The 12,851-nt window shown below is 48.4% G+C and overlaps 1 protein-coding gene across 3 annotated transcripts in view; it reads left to right on the top strand.

Annotated features, from left to right (window-relative positions):
• LOC137631007 (CUE domain-containing protein 2-A) overlaps window positions 1–12,851 on the top strand; it is a 52,229-nt gene that overhangs the window by 17,876 nt on the left and 21,502 nt on the right. For 2 of the 3 annotated variants that reach the window (XM_068362548.1, XM_068362545.1), the window contains exon 2: window positions 5,527–5,622. In XM_068362548.1, the coding sequence (XP_068218649.1) occupies window positions 5,546–5,622 (77 nt within the window). In that variant the 5' untranslated portion in view covers window positions 5,527–5,545. Of the gene's footprint in view, window positions 1–5,512; window positions 5,623–12,851 lie in introns of all 3 variants that reach the window. The other variant, XM_068362547.1, reaches the window with a different exon arrangement.

Genomic DNA, 12,851 nt, shown 5'->3' with positions numbered 1-12,851 from the left:
CCGATCCCTTTCCCTCCAGCGAGGATTTCGGACTCTGTGTCCGTGGAGCAACAGACTTGGTTTGGTCCTCTGATGAGGGCGTTAGTGAGGGTAATGAAGCCAGCACTCGCCGATCAGGGCAACAAACCAACGGCTGCCTCTCCTACGCTGAAGAGAAAGAGAGGAGTGGACTTCGTGGTGACTTCCCCCAGGGCGAAGTTGGTTCCCAAGAGGTCTGTCGCGAAGGCCCCTTCTCCTGCTCGAGCGTTTTCTCCTTCTCCCGTGGACGAGGCTTTTCCATCCTCGGGTGAGTCAGTGAAGCGGTAGTCTTCCCCTCGGCACCAAGGGGGGAGCCTTCTCTTCATGGAGGAGAGTCGTCTCGTGCGGAAGGGGCTCTTCGAACCTCTTTGTTGGGATCCTGTATAACTCCCAGGAGGGAATCCAAGGACTCCAAGACCGTCCCGAAATCATCTTCGAGGATTCGCCAGGAACCCGCGGCTCCCCGGGGGAACGTCCACGCTTCACCCCAGGAAGAGAGTCCGGGGACAGGAGACTTAGCTGCCAGCCCGCAAGGAGGAGATCAGCAGGAATCCGAACATGCCTTCTGGCAGGTCCTGAGCCTGATGAGGCAACTCAACGGGCTTATGGACCCCGTGATCGCCCCCCGTGAAGGCAAGGACACTATCTTGGACGAAGTGTTCGACGTTCGGAAGGTCCCTAAGTCCAGTGCGGCTCTGCCCTGGTCTCGGGGTCTGAAGAGTGCCAGAGCCAGGGCCAATGCCCAGCTCGGGATTCTTGCCTCCTCCAGTCGTTCCTCTGCCGGGAACAAGCTCATCCCTCCTCCTCGTCTTCAGCAGAGGAGGTATTTTGAGATCTTGGGTGAGTCCAGTCTCGCTCTTCCTCTCCATCACTCCGTGGAGGAGCTGGCGAAGGGAGTTCCCCTTGAGAAGCTCTCTGCCCGGCAGGTGTCGTTCTCGGCGGCAGAGATCCTTAGTCATGAAAAGGTCGCGAAGTGTGCCATGCAGGCCACTTCGTGGCTGGATTTTTGGCTAGGAACTCTGGGCATCCTATTGCGCTCCGAGGACTTGTCTAAGGAGACCAATAGGAAGGCCCTGGAGACCTTCTTACTCTCGGGCACCCGCTCCATCGAGTTTTTGGCGCACCAGGTGTTGAAGCGGCGCGATGCAGTGACCGAGAGATTCCATCCGAAGGTCCCTGCCGTGGATGTGTGTAGGCTCAGACATGCTTCCCTTCTTGGGGAGAACCTGTTTGAGCCACAGGACATGGAGCGAACGGCTGAGAGGTGGAGGAAATCCAGCACGGACTCCCTCCTCCATAGGGCCCTTACAGCTCGGCCCTATAAGCCTCCAGCACCACAGCAGCAGCAGCCTCGTAAGGCTCCGAAGCAGGCACCGGCAGTTAAGAAAGTGGTGTCTAAGCCCCAGCCCTTTCCAGCCAAGGTCAAGAGGGGCGGCAAGTCCTCCAGGGGAGGCAAGACACCTAGGGGTAGCAGCCGCGGCCGCAAGCCCTAGGGGTGGCAGTCCCCCTGCGTGTCCACCTGTGGGGGGATGCCTTCAGCGTTGCGTCCGCAGGTGGCAGCAACACGGGGCCGATGCTTGGACGGTCTCAGTGATCGGCCAAGGCTATCGCGTCCCGTTCACAACATCTCAACCTCCCCTGACAGCGAATCCAGTGTCGTTGAGCTCCTATGCCACGGGGTCGGCAAAGGGGCTGGCCCTTCAGGCCGAAGTCGAGACCATACTAGAGAAGGGTGCTCTCCAGGAGGTCGTCGACGGCTCCCCAGGCTGCTTCAGTCGACTCTTTCTTGTAAAGAAGGCGTCTGGAGGCTGGAGACCTGTCATCGGCCTCTCAGCCCTGAACGGGTTTGTCAAGCAAACCCGGTTCAGCATGGAGACAGCAGACACGGTCAGACTTGCGGTGAGACCACAAGACTTCATGTGCACACTGGATCTAAAGGACGCGTACTTCCAGATCCCAATCCATCCGTCTTCCAGGAAGTACCTGAGATTCTGCCTAGACGACAAGATCTACCAGTTCAAGGTGCTGTGTTTCGGTCTCTCCACAGCTCCTCAGGTGTTCACCAGAGTTTTCACCCTGATTTCATCTTGGGCGCACAGGAACGGCATTCGTCTCCGTGATCTGGACGATTGGCTGATCCTAGCAGACTCGGAGTCGACCCTTCTTCGGCACCGAGACAGGCTTCTGGATCTTTGCCAGGATCTGGGGATCGTGGTCAACCTCGAGATGTCCTCTCTGCAGCCGTCCCAACGACTGGTTTATCTAGGCATGCTAATAGACACCAATCTCCACAAAGCCTTTCCATCAGACGACCGGATAGCAAGGCTGAGGAGGGTGGCGGAACCCTTCCTCAGACGAGAAGAGCTCCCCGCCCAGTCGTGGTTGCATCTCTTAGGTCACCTATCCTCCCTGGCTCGTCTGGTTCCAAACAGCCGCCTCAGGATGAGATCCCTACAGTGGCGGCTCAAGTCCCGGTGGAATCAAGGATCCGATTCTCCGGACATTCTGATCCCGATGGGGTCTTTGGAACAGACGGACTTGCGGTGGTGGCTGGTCGACGAGAACCTGCGGAAGGGAGTGAGTCTTCTCGTCCTCCCCCTGGAATTGACTCTGTTTTCGGACGCGTCAAAAGAAGGGTGGGGGGCGCACGTTCTGAACCAGAGGGCCTCAGGCCTTTGGTCAGAAGCAGAAAAGTGCATATACATCAACCTGCTAGAATTGAAGGCCGTCTTTCTGGCTCTTCAGCAGTTCCAACGGTCCCTGGCGGGTCACTCCGTGGTGGTGATAAGCGACAACACCACGGTAGTGGCTTATATCAACAAGCAGGGAGGCACTTTTTCGCAGCAGCTATCCCATCTTGCAGTAGAGATTCTGAGGTGGACCGAAATCCACTCGGTAACACTATCAGCTCGCTTCATTCCTGGCAAGAGGAATGTGCTCGCCGACAGTCTGAGCAGGGCCTCACAGATAGTGAGTACCGAGTGGTCTTTGGATCCTCAGATAGCCAACAAAGTCCTGACTTTGTGGGGTTCCCCGACTATGGACTTGTTCGCGACAGCGTTGAACTTCAAGCTGCCCCTGTACTGCTCCCCAGTCCCGGACCCCAAGGCACTCTGGCAAGATGCTTTCCAGCAACGGTGGGACAACATCGACGTGTACGCCTTCCCACCGTTCTGTCTGATGAGAAGGGTGCTCAACAGGACCAGACTATCGGTCAACTGTTCGATGACTCTGGTAGCTCTGCTATGGCATCACGCGGAATGGTTCCCGGACCTTCAGCAGCTCCTGACGGAGCTCCCGAGGGAACTTCCTCCACGACACGAGCTTCTCAGACAACCCCACTCCGGCGTCCCTCACAAGGCCGTGGCCTCGCTTCGGCTTCACGCCTGGAGACTATCCAGCGTCTCCTCACGGAGAGAGGCTTTTCGCAACAGGTTGCGGAGAGAATGTCTCGGCACCTGCGAAGGTCCTCTGAGGGAGTCTACCGAGCAAAGTGGAGAGTCTTTTGTGATTGGTGTCGTGGGAGGGGTATCTCTCCACTCGATGCCACTATTCCAGCAATAGCGGACTTCCTCGTTTATCTGCGGGAAGAAATGCGCCTTTCTGTCTCGGCAGTGGAAGGCTATCGCTCAGCCTTAAGCTTGGCCTTCAGGCTGAAGGGCGTGGATATTTCTTCATCGCTAGAACTCTCTTTACTCATACGTAGCTATGAACTTACCTGCCCCCAGTGGGAAGTGAGACCTCCTCCTTGGAACGTGGTTCGAGTCCTAAGGGCTCTTAAGAGATCGCCACCTGTCTTGGAAGACGGCTTTCCTACTCGCTTTGGCTTCGGCCAAGCGGGTTAGTGAACTTCATGGTCTCTCGTACAACATCGCCCATTCAAGGAGATGGGGGGAGGTAACGTTCAGGTTCGTCCCTGAGTTTGTTGCCAAGATTCAGAATCCTGGAGTGCCGGATCCTCGCTTCGACTCTTTCAGGATCGCGAGTCTCCGTTCTGTAACAAGCGACCCCGACAAGCTGCTACTATGTCCAGTGAGGTGTCTGAGCCACTACTTGAAGAGAACGGCTGCAGTCCGTCCTCAAGTGCGAGCTTTGTTTGTGAGCACAGGCAGGACTAAGAGGAGGGTCACCAGGAACACCATCTCAGCTTGGATTCGAAGGGTTATCCACCATGCCTTGAATCCAGACCCTCCTCCGTCACGTCGCCCTCGGGCACAAGATGTCGGGTGTTGCTACATCCCCGGCCTTCAAGAGAAACTTCTCTGTGACGCAGGTACTTCAAGCTGGGGTCTGGAAGCGTCAGACGATCTTCACAGCCCACTACCTGCAAGACGTGACCCACAGGAGCCTCGATACGTTTTCTATCGGCCCTGTGGTGGCTGCACAACAGCTGGTCTAACCTCCGGCTCCTTTTTGGACAAGTAGCAGTAGGTTGAGGGCGTTGTTACCCGGTCTTAGTCTGCGTGAATGAAAGAGTATGTCTGACCCTTACTTCTTTCTTCATTCTCCCCTCTCTTGGGGAAGCAGCATCCTGGTCCTCGCATAGCTGACCTCGACCTCTGCAGGTAACCCATGCTTCTTTGTGCTCCTAGTATTAAGCTTAATACTGTTGCGTCTCCCATACCCTGACGAGGTGGTATTGGGAACGTCCTATCCTAGATTCCTATCTAAAGGTCAACTTCATAGGACGAGTCACACTTTCCTCCACACACTGCTTATGTAGGCCACTCGTTCCTAGCGATGCTAGGAACTTGTGAGGTGCAGGGGCTCCTTTTCTCTAGTGCTGCTTACTGAGGGAGCCCCCGGGCAAGCTGAAGTCAGTAAGGCTGGGGACTTTCCAACCTTCCTAAGGGGTAAGTCACCCAATGTAAATAGCGTGGTTTGTATTTCGGTTACGGAACAAATGACAAATTCGAAGATAATTTGTATTTTTCCTAGCCATACAAACCTTAGCTATTTACACATATGTGCCCGCCATCCCTGACCCCCAAGTCAAGTCCTACCTCTAAGTGAAGTGAAGCAAGTCACCGGTGTGTGGGGGGGGGAAGGGGTAGCAAGCTACCCTTCCCCTACCCCCCGCTAAATAGCGCGGGGGTAATTAACCCTCGTTAAAACTATTGGCTCGTCATTTCAGCTGCGCTAAAAGGTAAACCCAATGTAAATAGCTAAGGTTTGTATGGTTAGGAAAAATACAAATTATCTTCGAATTTGTCATTTTTTCTTATATTTTGTATTGACGTATTCTGAATAATTTTGAAACTGTTTGATTGAGGATTAAGATAGAATTTTGTTTCATCATATAGTATTGGTATTACCAATTTTCTATGAAAATTTTACATTCCATTGAATTATAGCAGAGTGCATACTTATAACACTTAACGGTAGAAAGTATATACAGTACAGTACTTTATAAGATTAAAGTATTTAAGATTGGAGTACATTCTTAAACTTTGCAGTTTCCTTGGAAGCTTTATTTTGAGTAACCTGATTATAGAATCTTTATTGCAGAATCTCCATTTTCTTAATCATGAGTGCTGATGCTGATATTGTTCGCAATGCTCTGGAAAATCTCCTGCACGAGCATGTGCCTAATGCAGATGCCAGGTGAGTTTGTGGCTTCTATTGTGTGAAAATACTCCATGAAAGGTAGTGAAAGAGGTTTAGATTTGGTCACTGAATACTTATCTGGGTACATTTATGGTACGTTTTAAAGATTTTTTTGATTCGTTGACCTTCTTTTAGGCTTAGCAGAAGGTAAAGTTTAAAAAATTTAGGAGTAGAATAAATATTTGAGATAAGGTGAGATGAATATACTTCACACTCCTTTTAGGCTTCTGTTGAATGATTGTAAAGTAGATCATTGTACATATCAATGAACAGTAATCAATTTCCCATTATAATATGTTGTGTCCTATATTTAGTTATTTGACCGTTCAATGTTATGCTTGGTATGTCTCAAAAGGATTAAAGCCTTAGTTTTAAATATTTAACTTAGCCGGTGAATATATAGCTGCAACTCTGTTGCTCGACAGACAAACTCTCCGGAAAAAACTCGCCAGCGATCGCTACACAGGTTGCGGGTGTGCCCAACAGCGCCATCTGTCGACCAGATACCCAGCTCTTATGTAAACAAAGACTCAATTTTCTCTCTGTCGACGTGTCGACAAGACGTACTTTACTCGCTGTTGCTAAACTGGAGTTTTTCACATCATATTGGTGAAGTACTATATTCTGGTTTTGAGCTTTCGCAATGCAGGTGTTTTATCTTCATCTTAAATCTTGAACTCGATTTGGATAGATTTAATTATGGTGACAAAGAGAGTATGGACTTTCTTTCACTTTTAAATGGCCGACCCTTCCCTTAGACGGAAGTGTGTTTAGGCTTTTAGTAATTATCTTATCACGTTATAAATTATTTATAGATTTTCCTCTATATATTTTATATCTCTCCGCCTTTTTAGGCCTCTTCGATTAACTTTCCATTTATTATAAACATATAAAAATAAATTTTAATGTTTTGTTTATATGCGACCTTTCCTGAGAGTAGGCGGTCCTAACTTGGAAACCGAAGTTAATCAACGTTGAGCCCTTTATATCGTAATTAGCTTTTAAAGAGCTAAGGATTTAAAACTTTTTAAATGTAATATTTTATGAAAGATTTTCTTTGATAGTCTTCGTACTGTTTTCAAAGATGAACTAACGTTTAGTTTATTTATGCTACGCAGTTGTTGACGTTCAGGACGTTCAACATGCGCTCTATCGTTACGATAGAGAGAGAGTGTATCACGGTTTCACTTTGCAGTAAGAGTAAATCGATTCTGACGTTTTGTTCATTCTTTCTAAGCTTAAATGTTTTAAATTCTATTTTAAAGGAACTTTTTATTTGAAAAACCTTTCAGTTTTTTCCTTTAGTCAAATAACATGTGTTTTTGACGAAATGTAATTGGGCTCTTCTCTTAGGTGCGAAATCAAGAGAGAAAGAGAGAGAGAGAGAGATAGAGACGGAGGGAGAGAGAGGAGAGAAAACGTTCCGTTCAGGCGGGTAACGTTGTTCTCGAGTTACTCTCGTCCCTAGTCTCTGTACTGGGAGAAAGGATAAAACGTTTTTAGTTTTTTATTCTCGTCCCCAGGCTATGTGCGGTGAGAGATTGAAAACGTAGTTTATATGAACTAGTGTTTAGTCTCTTCCCCAGCCACTGAATTTTTTTATCTTGAAATATGTTTTCTGTTTTTTGCTGGTATTAATGAGCTTTTAATGAAGGGTAGAATTGCGTGTTTCAGGTAGAAATCAGTAAAAGTTTCGATTTCAGTGGAATAAGTGCAAAACAGAAAATCGAAGTGATAAAGTGATATTGCGCAAAGTGTTACAGTGTTGCGTCCGAGGGTTCGTCTGTTCGTGCCTGTCGTTCACCTAGTCCGGGACCTCTTGCAAGCTCCCAAGCCCAGGGGAGAAGTAATGTCGAACGACTTATGGGTTCGAGAGGCCTTGATCAACGAACAGACGTTTCCCTCTATGGTATCGGGTGTATCTTACCAAGATCTCCCCTACCTTAAGACGAGAGAGACGTTTTTTCTCCTCGTCATCCGAAGGCTTTTCGCATAAGAAACCTGTCACAAGGTTTCGAAGCCCTTAAGCGGGAGTCAGTCCTTTCAGGACAGGTCCAGCGTCCTGGTTACAGCCATTAGGACAGCTCTGACCCTATGCAGTCATCGGATAACTGCTCGCCGCCTAACAAAAGCGTAACACAGACTCCGAGAGTCTTTTTTGTTGGCGAAGTGTTGTGGTCACAGAAGTTACCCTCGTCTCTTACCACAACCATTTCCGTTGATCCTTAATGGGTTGTATGGCAAGACATGCAGAATATGCTTGCCTCCCTTATGGAAGACTATTCTGCCGATTAGTCCGTTGAGTCTAGCCGTTTATCTCATCGATATCCTGGCTTTCAGCCAACCTAACGTTCCTTTGTGCTTCCTGTTGACGTTGGCGTAGCTAAGTCACGTCAGTCAGGTTGTTTAGAACCACACTCAATGCGGTCTCGTGTGGATTTTCAGCCGCATTTGGACGTTAGGCCACTTGCTGATGCTCCTGTTGACGTTCAAGACGTTCGCTAACAATCGGAGTTGACTTGTTTTGACGCTGTGCGTCAACCTCCGCATTCTAGAGTTGTTTTGACTGCTCAGTCTAGGCAGTCAAAGCAGTCTCGAGTGGACGCTGTGCGTCCTCACGCACCTGTTGTGGTTGACAGTTCAGTTGTTGACAGTTCACAGACTGTCAAGCAGTTACATGACGTTGCGTCCTGGTCCGCTACTAATGCACCAGTGAGTGTGGACTCTGCTTGTAAAGCATTGCCACCACGGTAGGTCTCTCCCTTGCTTGAGACTCAGCTTTTATCGGACAAGGTTCCTGTAGATGAGGAAGTTGCTGTTCCCCCTCCTACTGATATTCCCTTGAGGACTCTGTCAGATGGAGAGGAGCCTAAAGCTGCTTAGCCCTCTATGGACTTTAATTAAATCATGATGATTTTTTTTTTAAGGATCTTTGTCCGGATCTTTTTGTAACTGCTGCTCCTCGTTCGCCTAAACGTCAGAGCTTACACTAGGCCTAGCTACTTCGAAGCCGTTGTTTTTAAGCTAGTGCTCTCTCGCTCTCCTAGAGAGCTTTACGTTGGCTAGGCGACTGGTTTATCACCAGGAGGAGTTTGGGGGATACAGCCTTTGCTTTCCCTTCTTTTAAACTGGCTTATAGAGCGAGAGTCTGATATGACACGAGAGAAGTTCTCGGCTTGGGAGTTCATGCCTCTGCCCAGATAGACTTCTCAAATCTCGTAGACTCTCCCTGGCGCCTGGCCAGGAGACGCTCCAAGTTTTTTACAGGTCAACTTCACAGCTGTTTTCGAGCCTTTGAAGTTTTGCTGTACATCAGGGATGGAAAGCGGTACCGCCTCAGTCGCTAACCCCGTCTGTTGCCGCACCTGCTCCCGTAGACCCTAAATGGGCTTTGCTGCAATACATGCAGTCCAAGCTTGCGTCCTTGATAGAGGACTTTAATGCGGAGAAGGTTGCTGCCGAACCTTCTGGCCAACAACCTTCCAACCGGTCGGTTGTGCGTCCTGTTGACGCTGAGGTAACCTTCTTGCGTCTGCCAGTTGAGGTGGTTCCTCCACCGATGCGACCCAGTGTGGGTTGCCAGCCGCACGTTGACGTTAAGCGACGCTCGGAGGTAGTTGTTGACGGTCAGGACGTTCAACAACCAGCAGAGGTAACTTGTTTTGACGCAGTGCGTCAACCTCAGCAACCCGGTATGGTGTTGACTGCACAACCCAGATGGTCTAGACAGTCTCGGGTGGACGCTTTGCTTCCTCGCGCACCCATGGTTGTTGACAGTTCACAGACTGTGCAGCAGTTCCATGATGTGGCGTCCGGCTCCGTCACGCATGCACTAGTGCGACCGGACTCAGCGAGCCAGACGTTGCCCACTCCGTTGCCGTTTCCTCATCAGTTTTCGGATGAGGAACCCTCTGATGAGGACGTTGCTGAACAACAAGACGATCAGCCCCCAGAATAGATCAAGCCCTGCTATCCATCCAGAAGATGCTGAAGAAGGAACGCTGCTCAGTCAGGCTGTGGATGAGTCTGGTAGGGACGCTGTCATCCGTGGAACAATTTGTGTCACTAGGAAGACTACTCCTCCGTCCTCTTCAATACCATCTAGCTTTTCACTGGAAAAAGGACAAGACGCTAGAAGCGGTCTCGATCCCGATTTCCGAAAAGATAAAGTCTTGTCTGACTTGGTGGAAGGACAATATCAACCTAAGAGAGGGTCTTCCCCTGGCTGTTCAGACTCCCAACCACGTTCTCTTCTCGGACGCATCGGACGTGGGCTGGGGCGCGACACTAGACGGTCGGGAATGCTCAGGACTGTGGAACTCGAGTCAGAGGAGCATGCATATCAACTGCAAGGAGCTGTTGGCAGTACATCTGGCCTTGAAAAGCTTCAAGTCTCTCCTTCGAGGCAAAGTGGTGGAAGTAAACTCGAACAACACCACGGCCTTGGCGTACATCTCCAAACAAGGAGGTACCCACTCACTGACGTTGTACGAGATCGCAAGGGACCTGCTCATCTGGTCAAAAGGTCAAGACATCTCCCTAGTAACGAGGTTCATCCAAGGCGACTTGAACGTCATAGCAGATTGTCTCAGTTGGAAAGGGCAAGTAATTCCAACCGAATGGACCCTCCACAAGGATGTGTGCAAGAGACTTTGGGCCACTTGGGGTAAACCATCCATAGATCTCTTTGCAACCTCGCTGACCAAGAGGCTTCCAATCTATTGCTCTCCAGTCCCGGACCCAGCAGCAATACATATAGATGCTTTCCTCCTAGATTGGTCACATCTGGATCTCTACGCATTCCCACCGTTCAAGATTGTCAACAAGGTACTGCAGAAGTTCGCCTCTCACGAAGGGACAAGGTTGACGTTAGTTGCTTCCCTCTGGCCCGCGAGAGAATGGTTCACCGAGATACTTCGATGGTTAGTAGATGTTCCCAGAAGTCTTCCTCTAAGGGTAGACCTTCTACGTCAACCACACGTAAAGAAGGTACTCCAAAGCCTCCACGCTCTTCGTCTGACTGCCTTCAGACTATCGAAAGACTCTCGAGAGCTAGAGGCTTTTCGAAGGAGGCAGCCAGTGCGATTGCTAGAGCAAGGAGAGAGTCTTCCATTAGAGTCTACCAATCGAAGTGGGAAGTCTTCCGAGACTGGTGCAAGTCAGTTTCTGTATCCTCGACCAGTACCTCTGTAGCTCAAATAGCTGATTTTCTCTTATACCTGAGAAAAGGACGATCCCTTTCAGCTCCCACTATCAAGGGCTACAGAAGCATGTTGGCATCGGTCTTCCGGCATAGAGGCTTAGATCTTTCCAAACATAAAGATCTGCAAGACCTCCTTAAGTCTTTTGAGACCACCAAGGAGCGTCGTTTGGCTACCCCTGGATGGAATTTAGACGTGGTACTAAGATTCCTCATGTCAGACAGGTTGGAGCCGTTACAATCAGCCTCCCTGAAAGATCTCACTCTTAAGACTCTTTTCCTGGTATGCTTAGCCTCGGCTAAAAGAGTCAGTGAGATTCATGCCTTCAGCAAGAACATCGGATTTTCGTCGGAAAAAGCCATTTGTTCGCTGCAACTTGGTTTTCTAGCCAAAAATGAGCTGCCTTCTTGGCCTTGGCCTAAATCTTTCGATATTCCCAGCTTATCGGAGATCGTAGGCAATGAACTAGAAAGAGTCTTATGCCCTGTTAGAGCTCTTAAGTTCTATTTAAAGCGTACTAAACCTTTACGAGGCCAATCTGAAGCTTTATGGTGTTCAGTTAAGAAACCATCCTTGCCTATGTCAAAGAATGCTTGGTCAGACTTTATCAGATTGTTAATACGAGAAGCTCATTCACATCTGAGTGAGGAAGACCGAACTTTGCTTAAGGTGAAGACGCACGAAGTTAGAGCTGTAACAACTTCCGTGGCCTTTAAGCAAAAAATATATCTCTGCAAAGTATAATGGACGCAACCTATTGGAGAAGCAAGTCAGTGTTCGCGTCATTTTACTTGAAAGATGTCCAGTCTCTTTACGAGAACTGCTACACACTGGGACCATTCGTAGCAGCGAGTGCAGTAGTGGGTGAGGGCTCAACCACTACAATTCCCTAATTCCATATCCTTTTAATCTGTCTCTTGAAATGTTGTTTTTTATGGATTGTCCGGAAGGCTAAGAAGCCTTTCGCATCCTGGTTGATTTGGCGGGTGGTCAAAGTCATTTCTTGAGAGCGCCTAGATTAGGGGTTTGATGAGGTCCTGTTGTATGGGTTGCAACCCTTGATACTTCAGCTCCTAGGGGTCGATCAGCATCCTAAGAGGATCGCGAGGCTCCGTAAGGAAGACGTACTTAAAAGGCAGAGTAATTGTTCAAGTCGACTTCCTTACCAGGTACCTATTTATTTTGTTTTTGTTATTTTGATAACTTCTAAAATGAAATAAAAAACTCTTAGCTCATAAAATGTAAACATATTACTGGTCTCTACCCACCATCCTGGTTGTGAATCAGGTATATATTCACCGGCTAAGTTAAATATTTAAAAATGATATTTTAATTATAAAATAAATTTTTGAATATACTTACCCGGTGAATATATAGATTAAATGACCCTCCCTTCCTCCCCAATAGAGACGCAGTGGGACGAGGAGAAAATTGAGTCTTTGTTTACATAAGAGCTGGGTATCTGGTCGACAGATGGCGCTGTTGGGCACACCCGCAACCTGTGTAGCGATCGCTGGCGAGTTTTTTCCGTAGAGTTTGTCTGTCGAGCAACAGAGTTGCAGCTATATATTCACCGGGTAAGTATATTCAAAAATTTATTTTATAATTAAAATATAATTTTTCGTAATGACCCGGTATTATTTTTTCCCTTCCTATGCATTAATTAAAATATGGAACCATCTTTCTTTACTATAGGCAAATCATAACAGTGAAACAAGAATATGGCAGTTAAAACTTTTAACGAGGTGTAAACAACCCGCTCTGGCCCACGACCAATTCACCTAGATTTCAGCCATCAGAGAATGCAGACATTCTCTCTCTTTCTCTCTCTCAGGAATTTTAAGGCGGAAATTTTTCTAATTTTGCTTTTCTTTTCAGTGTAGTTGTGTACGACTGTTTCTTTCGTTATGCCTGTTATACGGATGTGTCCGCCAAAGACCTGCAGTACCTTTATGAGTGACATTGATTTCGACCCTCATTCAGTTTTGTCGGTCCTGCAGAGGTCATGTTTCTTGCAAAACTTCA

Source organism: Palaemon carinicauda, chromosome 39 (assembly GCF_036898095.1).
Source record: "Palaemon carinicauda isolate YSFRI2023 chromosome 39, ASM3689809v2, whole genome shotgun sequence".
NCBI lineage: Eukaryota > Metazoa > Arthropoda > Malacostraca > Decapoda > Palaemonidae > Palaemon > Palaemon carinicauda.
This window is presented reverse-complemented; position numbering and strand designations above follow the sequence as displayed.